This window comes from Panthera leo, chromosome A1, assembly GCF_018350215.1.
Source record: "Panthera leo isolate Ple1 chromosome A1, P.leo_Ple1_pat1.1, whole genome shotgun sequence".
Lineage (NCBI taxonomy): Eukaryota > Metazoa > Chordata > Mammalia > Carnivora > Felidae > Panthera > Panthera leo.
In genome coordinates, this window is record NC_056679.1 from 68,564,175 (window position 1) to 68,575,174 (window position 11,000).

General features: G+C 41.2%; 1 protein-coding gene across 1 annotated transcript in view; it reads left to right on the forward strand.

Annotated features, from left to right (window-relative positions):
- Positions 1-10,668, forward strand: part of RAP2A (RAP2A, member of RAS oncogene family) — a 33,160-nt gene extending 22,492 nt beyond the window's left edge. Inside the window, exon 2 of the mRNA XM_042929414.1 lies at positions 9,325-10,668. Within this exon, the coding sequence (XP_042785348.1) occupies positions 9,325-9,562 (238 nt within the window). The 3' untranslated portion in view covers positions 9,563-10,668. The remainder of the gene's footprint in view (positions 1-9,324) is intronic.
- The last annotated feature ends 332 nt before the right edge of the window (positions 10,669-11,000 follow it).

An 11,000-nucleotide genomic window follows, 5' to 3' on the forward strand; every position in this document is an offset into this window, starting at 1 on the left:
CCTGAAACTCATATTACACTGTATGTTAACTAATTGGAATTTAAATAAAACCTTGAAAATAACTTGATTGGTGAGGACCACTATAGTTAGATGACCACCATGAACAAGGAGACAGAATTAAGAGCAGAAGATTCTCTTTGGAAAGTTGTAGGAAATAAGGTTGAATTAGATATGAAGGGCAAGAGTTTGGATAGCTGAAGAACTAAACGGGAAAGTTTATATATGACATGGTTAACAGTGGAAAGCTGTTGTCAGCCCCTGAGTAGGGGAGCATGGATGACATCATGTAAGTTAATCATTGCAAGGAATTGGTGCATTTCACCTAAGTTTCTCTTTCAGGAGCATATTCTTCCAAGGTCTGTAGGGTCTGTAGTGATTTTTCCTATTTCATTCTGATATCATTAATTTGTGTCCTTGTTTTCTTAGTGTGGCTAGAGGTTTGTCAATTCTACTGATGTGGAACTAGTTTTTTTAGTTTTCTATTTAGGTCTATTTCTATTTAGATTTACTATATTGTTTATCTGTCTTTGATTTATTTGATTTTTCCTATTTCTTATTTTTACTTTCTGCTTAATTTGGATTTATTTTGTGCTTTTTCTAGTTTCTTAATGTAGAAGCATAGATCACTGGCTTGAGACATTTCTTCTTTTCAAATATAGACATTTAATGCTATGATAGTTCTCTGTGACCTGCTTTAACTGTGTCCCACAAATTTGGGTATATTTTTATTTTCTTTTCATTAAATCTTTCCTAGTTTTCCTTGTGATGTCTTCTTTAAGCCGTGGGTTATTTAGAAGTATATGGTTCAGTTTCCAAACATTTGTAGATTTTCTCATATCTTCCTGTTACTAATTTTCCATTTAATTCCATTATGGTCTGAGAACATATTTTGTATCATTTCAATTCTTTGACATTTGTTACAGTTTTTATAGCCCAAACATGGTCTATCCTAGTGAATGTTCCAGGAGCACTTGGGAAGAATATATTCTGCTTTTGTTGCATGGAGTGTTTTATAAATGTTAGATAAATGGTTTAATAGCCTTTTGCACTGCTACACAGTTTCTACAGTTGTGGTCATCTTCCCAGCAAAGTGGGCAGAAGATAGAAAGGAGAAAAGAAAAAGAGAGGAACATACAGAGATTTCCCATATAATCCCTGCCTACACATGCATAGCCTCCCCCATTATCAACATCTCCCACCACAGTAGTACATTTGTGACAATTGATGAACCTGCATTGACACATCGTAATCACCCAAAGTCCACAGTTTACCTTAGAGTTTACTCTTGGTGTTGTACATTCTGTGGATTTGGACGAATGTTTAATAACATACATCCATCATTATGGTATCCTACAGAGTATTTTCACTGCCCTAAAAATACTGTGTTGCACCTGTTCATCCCTTCCCATCTCCCACCCCAACTCCTGGCAACCTTTGATCTGTTAACTTGTCTCCATAGTTTTGTCTTTTGCAGAATATCATATAGCTGAAATCGTACAGTCTGTAGTCTTTCCAGATTGGTTTCTTTCACTTAGTAATGTACATTTAGGGTTCCTCCCTGTCTTTTCATGGCTTGATAGCTGACTCCTTTTTACTGCTGAATGAAATCCCATTGTCTGGACGGACCACAGTTTATTTATCCATTCACCTACTGAAGGATATTGTGGTTGCTTCCAAATCTTGGCAATTATGTGTGAGGTTGCTATAAACATCCATGTGCAGGTTTTTATGTGGACACAAGTTTTCAGCTCCTTTGGGTAAATACTTGGGATTGCTAGACTGCGTGGTAAGAGTATGTGTAGGAAACCACCCAAGTGGCTAAACATTTTGCATTCCCACCAGAAGCGAATGAGAGTTCCTGTAGCTTCACATCCTTCAGCATTTGGTGGTGTCAGTGTTCTGGATTTTGGCCACTCTAGTAGGAGTGTAGCAGTATCTCATTGCTTTAATTTGCATTTCCCTGATGACATATGATGGTAGAGCATCTTTTCATATGTTTATTTGCCACCTGTATATCTTCTTTGATGAGGTGTCTGTTAAGGTCTTTGACTGATTTTTTATTGGGTTGATGGTTTTCTTATTGTTGAGTTTCAAGACTCCTTTGTATGTTTTGGATAATAAATCCTTTATCAGATGTAAAAATATTTTCTCCCTCAGTTGGTTTTTAATACAACATTTAAAATGCCTCAGTTGCATTGTCATGATCAGTTGGTCCCTCACAAACTACGAGGAACCGATTCTTCTGATACAGTGCTAGCTCTTAATTTCTAGGAAGGCAGATTATGTTTATTAACCTTGGTATGGAGTATCCCTGATAGCTTTGAATGTCTTTTTAGTGTCATTATTCTCCATGCTTAATTTTTGTATTACATTTACAGATTTCTCTCTCTTCTTCAGGATGCATTCTGAAACCAGCAGAAAGTCAGAGCAGAGGACTGTGGTTTCATTACTCAAGCTAAATTACCAGAAGTGCCCTTTTAAGATGAAATATTTAGTCACTTCAAAACAAGTCAGTCTAGAGGAAGAGAGCAGCCTTACTTAGCTCATGGTTTCCATCCTTACAAGAAGTATTGATATTTCGTGCTAGCAAGCTGTGGTAGAAGCTGTCACCTCCTAGCCAAAAACAATCCTTTTTCTTCAGGACTGCCACAATACTTTACTGAAAGATTAAAAATATCAGTCCCACGGTTGCAGAAACAGGCACTCTTAACTTACACACTACTGGTTGTAATACAACTTTTGGGATGCCAGTTAAGACTCTGTGTGTGTGCACAACAATCTGATGAACTTAGAAATGTGATTTTTCTGGCCCACCTACACACATATTACATATACCTTTGAGACAGAAATCACACTTCTAAGTGTAGCTCATCAGACTGCTGTTTATGTTAGTAAAAAAAATGAATCAGTAAAAAAAATGCATTAATGGGGAAGAAGTAATTAAATTATGGTACAGTTAGAGTATAGAGTCTATAAAATGTAATACTACTTAGCCATTAATAAAACTTATATCATTTATTGAAATGGAAATTTCAAATATAATTGGTACAGTCTCCTTTTACAAAAACTAATATCTATGTTTATATAGATTCGTATAGGAAAATAGTCTGGAAGGATATATACCAGAAAGTTAGATTATTCTCATGGAAATGGGATTAAAAATGTCTTTCATTTTCCTCCTTACCTATTTAAATATCGCTGGGATTTTTATCATTATTATGGCTGACCCTTGAACAGCATGGGTTTGAACAGTGCAGATCCACTTATATGCAGATTTTTTTCAATAAATAATAAATAAATTTTTTTCAATAAATTTATTTCAAATAAATAAATAAATTCAAAAAAATTTCAATAAATGTTTTTCTATTTTTTCAATAAATAGAAAAAAATAAATTTTTTTCAATAAATAAATACAGTACTGTAAACGTGTTTTCTCTTTCTTAGGATTTTCTTTTTTTTTTTTTTAATTTTTTTAACGTTTATTTATTTCTGAAACAGAGAGAGACAGAGCATGAGCAGGGGAGGGGCAGAGAGAGAGGGAGACACAGAATCTGAAACAGGCTCCAGGCTCTGAGCTGTCTGCACAGAGCCCGACACGGGGCTTGAACCCACGGACCGCAAGATCATGACCTGAGCCGAAGTCGGACGCTTAACCGACTGAGCCACCCAGGTGCCCCTCTTTCTTGGGATTTTCTTAACATTTTCTTTTTTTAGCTTACTTTATTATAAGAATACAGTATATAATACATATAACAAAGTATGTGTTAAATGACTGCTTTTGTTACCAGTAAGGCTTCCAGTCAACAGGAGGCTACTAGCAGTTAAGTTTTGGGGGAGTCTATATGCTGTCAGCGCCCCAATTCCCACATTGTTCAGGGTCGACTGTACTTATTTAATTTGAGCAGGGAGAGGAGAAAGAAAACCTATTTGCATTCTGGAGAAACAGATTTCTATATTCTAAAGGGTACAAGAACTAGGACCTATGGGAAGGGCCAAGATGTTACAAATGACAGCTCACGAGACAGGGATAAACCTTTTAACACCGGCTTTTTAACACTAACGTTTAACAGAACTGACAGAAAGGACAGAATGGGTTGTTTGAGATATGAGTTCCGCATCACTAATGATGTTCAAATATAGCCATTTGGTGAGGTTGTCATGGAAGTGGTTGGAGCCTCGAGTGGTTTGACATTTTGCCTTGAGACTGTCTTGGTAGATGAGATTTTTAACATGAGGGGAAGGTTGACTAAGGGGATCTATAAAAATCTTCCTGATTTTCATTCCTGAATTCAGAGACAATTGTACTTCAACATGCTTGTGCAAAAGTGACTTAGAAGAATGCAGCATGACACAAACCGTGAGATCGTGACCTGAGCTGAATTCAAGAGTGGTAAGAGCCTAACCGCTTAACCGACTGAGCCACCCAGGCGCCCCCGCACGGCCTTCTTTTCATACACTGCAATACAGCACCCTCCAAAGGAAGTTAAAGGCGCTGACCGTAGTGGTTTCTGTCTACAGCTTATCACTGGTGAATAAACGAAGGGAAGAAGGAATTGATTCCGGATTTGCCGCAGTGGAAAACTGTGAACTATGTCAACACAGTATGGTTTGAGGTCACGAAGCAACAGATTAGGCCAGTGTCTTCAAAACCCTGCTGACCCGCACGAGTAGTCTTCAGAGCTTACACATGTAGATATATATATTTTTTAATAGCCTCTTTGTGGGTCTCTGGTCCCATAAGTTCAGATCCAGTAGGTCTGGAGTAGTGCCTGGGGATCAGTACTTTTTTTAATTCCCCAGTTATTTTGGCAATTGGCCAAGTTTAGGCACAACCAGAAGTAAAACATACATACACACATACATATGCATACACACATATCAGGAAAGTTACCAAAAAAGAGAAAACAACATGAGACTATTGGAAAGCCATTAAAAAACCACTGGAATCCATTGGCAAGCATCAAATGTTGTGAACTCTGTGAAGCTACCTCACTGAGAAGCCTGTCGGCATTCTACAGCCGAGTGATGCTCAAGCCTGAGTGTCTGATGATCTATTCAGTGCATTAGGCAGAGCTAGTTTTATTCATCAATACATCATGTAATCATGCTCATGAGTACAATAAACACTGTAAAAATCATGTCGATAAAACAACTGTTTGCAGACTATAAACAAATATAAGATTATTTGAGCTGCATGACCATAAGCCTGCTCACGTTCTTAAAAGAAATACCAAGGAGGGGCGCCTGGGTGGCTGAGTCGGTTAAGTGTCTGACTCTTGATTTCAGCTCAGGTCATGATCTCATGGTTCGTGGGTTCGAGTCCCGCATTGGGCTCTGTGCTAACAGCTCAGAGCCTGGAGCCTGCTTCGGATGCTGCGTATCCCTCCCTCTGCCCCTCCCCCATTCTCTCTCTCTCTCTCTCTCTCAAAAATAAACACAAAAAAAAAAAAAAAAAAAAAAAAAAAAGATCATCCTGTTGGGTGCTGTGCCAAGAACAGTGCTAAGCTGTCAGCCATCACTTGGTCAGTGATATGTACTGATTGTGGGAATGGCCCACTAGGTCCTGATTTTTAACTTCGAAGCTGAAGCGCGCCTTGGAAACCTAGTCCAGCTCACTTTATAGTTCAAGAAACTGGGAAGCAAGAGATGAAGTTAATTTGCTAAATTCACAGAACTAGCTAGAGGCAGTTCAGGGACCGGAGTCCTGGTCTGGCTTTGTTGGTTTTTCAACACACCCTTGCTGGAGCAGGGAGCAGGGTTTCCCCACGCTCCCCCTCTGTTGTGTCAACACAGGGCTTTTTTGCTTTTTTCCCTTTGCCTTCTCACCCGCCCACCTTGAGGAGGATCCTGGTTTCTCCAAATCTTACCTCCTCCACACAGGACCCGTCCCGTCAGCCCAACCCAAAGCCTCACCTCCCCTTCCGCACAGGTAGCTGTATCTGGAGAAAGAAGGCTTTCCTTCTCTGCTTGCTCCTCTTCCCCTCCTGCTCAGCCCAGGGGACTGGAGAAGGTGAAGGCTGGCGGCAGGTGGCTGCTTCGTTCCTTGACTCGGGGTCAGTCTCTCCTGCCTGTCTGTCCTCAGGAGCTCCTCACCTCCCTTTTGACACTTCGAGAAGCTGTGTCCTCGCAGCAGCGGGCAGGTGGGACAGGAAAGAAGCACCGCCCCGCGTTTCCCCAGCACTCGGGGCTTTCTAGGGCATCCTGTGAGCTTTACAGCGACCTGTGCGTTCAGTGGGAACAGATCCCCTGACTCCCTTTTTACCAACAAGGAAGTGACTACAGGTGACTACGGTGCAAGGTTTGCTCAGTCTTGCAGCCTCAGTGGCCGGGCTGGAAGCCGAGCCTCCAAATCCCAGTTTCGAATCTCTTCTGCGGTGTCATGTATTAATGTTAACAGCAAGAGACACAATTTCTCACCGTCTGCTATTCCGAGATGTAGAGAATACTTCCTTTCCCCGAAGACCTTTGAAAGTCTTCTGAGGACATCAGTCTGAATTGCTCCAGCCTTTTTAGCATCTCGGTCTTAGAGAAGACCGCTGACCATTCAGATAGTGATGTAATGGCCAGGTTCTCTGCTGCTAAACTGTCACCTTCACTCGACAGTTAACTAAATGCTGTTACATACGGACTTATGTTTGCAGTGTTCTTGTTGCCCTTTTGAGAATCCGTTGGCAACATTTATTCAGATTCTTGATTCAAAAGGTGCGTGATACAACTGCTAATGATTTGATACGTTTGCAAGTTTTGAAAATCCACACAGCTGTAGCGTTTAGTTAGAAGTGTAAGAACTATTTCTTTACCTATAAAACATGATTTCATACTTTATTTAAACTAAAAACATAGTCTCTAAAACACTGCTTAACTAATAAGAGAAAGTGATGTCATCACTTTCCCTGTTAAGGATGGTCCACAGAGATTGAAATTAATTTTTAACCCGATTAAATTCAACCAATACATTTTTCGGGATTGCATTCATGTTTATGTTCTTTCCCTGCCAAACAAGGTGATTTAAAGTAACGCTGCGGTGTATATACTCTCATAAGGAAAACCGAAATGCAGTTAAAAGCTTGCGAGTAAAATAAGTTCGGAAGGCTGAGAGGGCTCGTCTGCAAAGCAGCAGGTCCGCACCGTTTGTAATGCAGCTTCACCTTGCTGCCACTCGTCCTTGCAGAGGCCACCGGGCACACGTAATTGTTTGTAGGGAAGAGTCCTAGAAGGTGTGAAAAATCCGTGTGTCGTACGGCCAGAGCTCGCAGTAGGATCTGAGGCCACAAAGCACAAGGCCCAGCTGGGCCACAGTAAATTCAGATAAAGCCACTGATACACATTGGAGTTTGTCCAAATCCATTTCCTGCAAAAGAATACCCAAGTTCTAGATTTACCTTTGATACGGTTGTCCCCACACATTTTTAAGTTGTTTTTATGTTCCAGATTGCTAAGTGGCGCACTGCTGGGAGCCCTCTTGTTGAAACAGTTCTCAGTTTGACCGAGTGCCAGAGACAGAAGTGAGACTCTGGTGGGAATATAGTTTGCTTTACAAGCGTGAGTGAGGGGAGAGAACCAATTTCACCGAGTGAGGAGACCGTGGAAGGATTCTCACTCATATTAACCACCTGCCCAGCACTCAGTTTCCTGAATGATAAAAACTGTGTACGAACCCCGCCTCAGTGAAGTCCTATGTGGTAGTTTTCTCTTCTCATGGAGTGGCCGCGTCCTGTCATATTTGTTATCCTTATGTGCAATGGTGTGCTTTACTTCCTTTATAGATTAGAGATGCATTCTGCTTAGAGGAAGGTACACACACATACACACACACACACACACACACTGATTTATACTAAAATCACAAGAAGCTTTTAAAATGATGTTTGGGGCACTTGGGTAGCTCAGGTGATTAAGCATCTGACTCTTGATTTTGGCTCAGGTCGTGATCTCATGGTTCATGAGATCAAGCCCCTGTCCGGCTGGGCACTAACAGCGTGGAGCCTGCTTGGGATTCTCTCTCTTCCTGGCTCTCTGCCTCTTCCCTGCTTGTGCTCTCTTGCTCTCTCTCTAAAAAATACATAAACTTAAAAAAATTAGAAAATAAATAAATGATGTTTAAAGTAAAAATGATAGCCTTAGGAAAATATATTAGCAACATTCCTTAGAACAAACATAAACAATATTAGTAAATAACTATGCAGAGTAGCACCATGTATTTTTACACTGTGAGTAACCATCGTAAAGAGAATCGATCAGCCTTAGGTATCAAAATGATTTAGGGCCTTTTTACTTTGTTCTTTTCATACCGTTTTGTTATCCTTATTAGTCTAGCTTTTTTCCAGATGTCATAACTCACAGACGCCTTATCTTTGTCTGGCTGCTATAACAGAAAACCTCAGAATGTGGGGCTTAAACAACAGTTTGGAGGCAGGAAGTCCAAGATCAAGCCTCTGCCAGCTTCTGTGTGTGCTGAGGGCCCGCTTCCCTCGTTCTTGGACTCCTCTTTTTGCTGAGTCCTCACTTAGGGTCGGGGCAAGGGAGCACTCCCCTATCTCTTTTCCATATAAAAGGGCACCAATCCCATCCATGATGAAATCACTGCCCCAAAGCCCCAAACTCTTAAATACAATCACAGTGGGGCTTAGGCTTCAACACTGGGAAGAAAGGGGCACAAACATTCGGCCTATGGCACACTTGTGCTGGTTAGGAAGGAAGGGACGGCATCAAATAAAGCTAATGACTGAAATGTTTACTCCTTGCAGGCTGAAAAGAGCCATGATGTCTTTCAACTGGCTAATCTGGAACAGTTTTATCAAAGGGATAGAATGTAGTCATATTTGATAGTTTCCATCCTAATGATTTCTACTGTCTTTTGTCTTAGGAACTATTCCAACATGACCGGTTTTGTATATTTATGGAGCTGAGTAAAATGCTGACAATTATAAATCGTTTGCTTGCTCAGTAGAGCTATTACTTCATCAACTGAAATTTTGAGTAAGCATCTCTTAGAATGGAAAAAGTTTAAATTAAGCCACCTAACAGGATTTATTCTGAGATTCTGAGAATAATTTTCCAAATATATCTGGAAAGGTAAATTGATTTTCGAAGATGTAGAATTGATTCATGTAAAGCCTCATTTCCAAAACCCCATTTACTATCCACTGTGAGGGCAGCACCTGAATGCCCTCAGGGAGATGTCAAGCCAAGTGAGGCAAATGACGTCGGGCAACTAAAGAGAATGTTTGTGGTAGAATAGAATGAAAAGAGAGAAGATACGTTTTAGCCTCTTAACTTAGTGCCAACTTTTATAATGTCTGTGTCTCGTTTGCTCTCTTGTAGGTATGAGAAAGTGCCAGTCATCTTGGTTGGAAACAAAGTGGACCTGGAAAGTGAGAGGGAGGTGTCATCCAATGAAGGCAGGGCCCTCGCCGAAGAGTGGGGCTGCCCCTTTATGGAGACTTCTGCGAAGAGCAAAACGATGGTGGACGAACTCTTTGCCGAAATCGTGAGGCAGATGAACTACGCCGCGCAGCCTGACAAAGACGACCCGTGCTGTTCCGCCTGTAACATCCAATAGCGTCCGATGCGGCCGCCCCGGGCGGGCCTTGCCCGGTACCGCAGGCGAGGGCGCACCTCGTCCGGGCGACTGCGGAGTCCGCAGGGTGTGGGGGGTGACTCTGCAGTGCAACGGCCGCCCTCGTTCGGCGTCGAGCAGTGATTGTCAGTTGAGGTCTCTGAGTACCACTTGGGGTCAGTAGCTACAGTCTTCACCGTTGTCCTCGGCCTCCTGGACGCACCTGCCACTTGAAGGCATAGCCAATCTACAGGGTGATCTCCTTTGGAAGCTGTGGTGGCATTGTCACCGAGTTGACAGAAGCAACTATTGTATAAATTCAAAATAATCATGAGAGAGAAACCAGAAGAATCCCTATGACCACTTGCGGTTAAGATATTTTGTCTTCTTTGAAAAAAAAAAATAAGTAAAGGAGAAATATTTTCCTACGGAGAGTACTGAAATTTCAGGACTTGAGATAGTGCTTCTAACCAATGTATTCCGTCAAGTCAGTAACAGCTGACCTGCCAACGGCATTACAGGGAGAGATTCTTTCCTCAGCTGACGCATTTCTGTTCCTCAAAATTGATGCTTAACTGTAGATGTTATCCTAACGTGTGACGCAGAACTAACTCGTGCATCGATCCTTGCTAGAGCAAAAAAAATCAGAACAGGTTGTGTACGAATACGATCTGGCTTTCGAATGTGTTAAGTCACCTGCTTTGCCACCCAAAATGGAGGCTCTCACAAGGGTTTGATCCGAATTTAACCCCCAAGCCCACCCTCTGTTAACAAAGCGGGCATGGTCTTAATTGACAAGAAGAAAGCGATGTGATGGGAAGATTGCCTCGCCTTACTCACAAGAAGCGTTCTGGTAGATTAACTAGTACCATCGTGTAAGGAAAATGAAGCCATGTTGCATCCACGTGTTCCCGTTTGCAGAAACCTCACAGGACAGTACACACATCTTGCATTTTTTACGTTCGTTAAAGCAGCAAACCTTCTTGCCTTTAAGGGCTCTGGTTGTGGTGTGATTCTTGGCTAACCTGCTTTCAAAATCACGTTTGCTATAGCAGAGCTTTATTGCAGGCATCTAAAAATTGAATAACCATGTGAAATAATTTGGGCTTAAAAGTAGAACATAAATTATAGAGTGGAAGGTAAGGGACAAAAACAAAAACAAAAACAAAAAACCACCAACCCTTTTATCTTTAATTTTCCTGGGGAATTATATAAAGATTTTCTTATAACAATTTTGCCCTGATTACTGAAGTGGCAAATAAAGCTAGAGAGAATATTTTCTTTTGAAAAGGTGCTCAAGCTCTGACATTTTGGGTTTTCATAGCCGTGAAGTATTTATCATTTGCATGACTAGTGGCACAGGAAAAACCTATTCGTAGGTTTTACAATCAAGTGCAAAAGGGTTTTGAACAAACTTCAGAGCTGTAAATGCTGAAGAGAG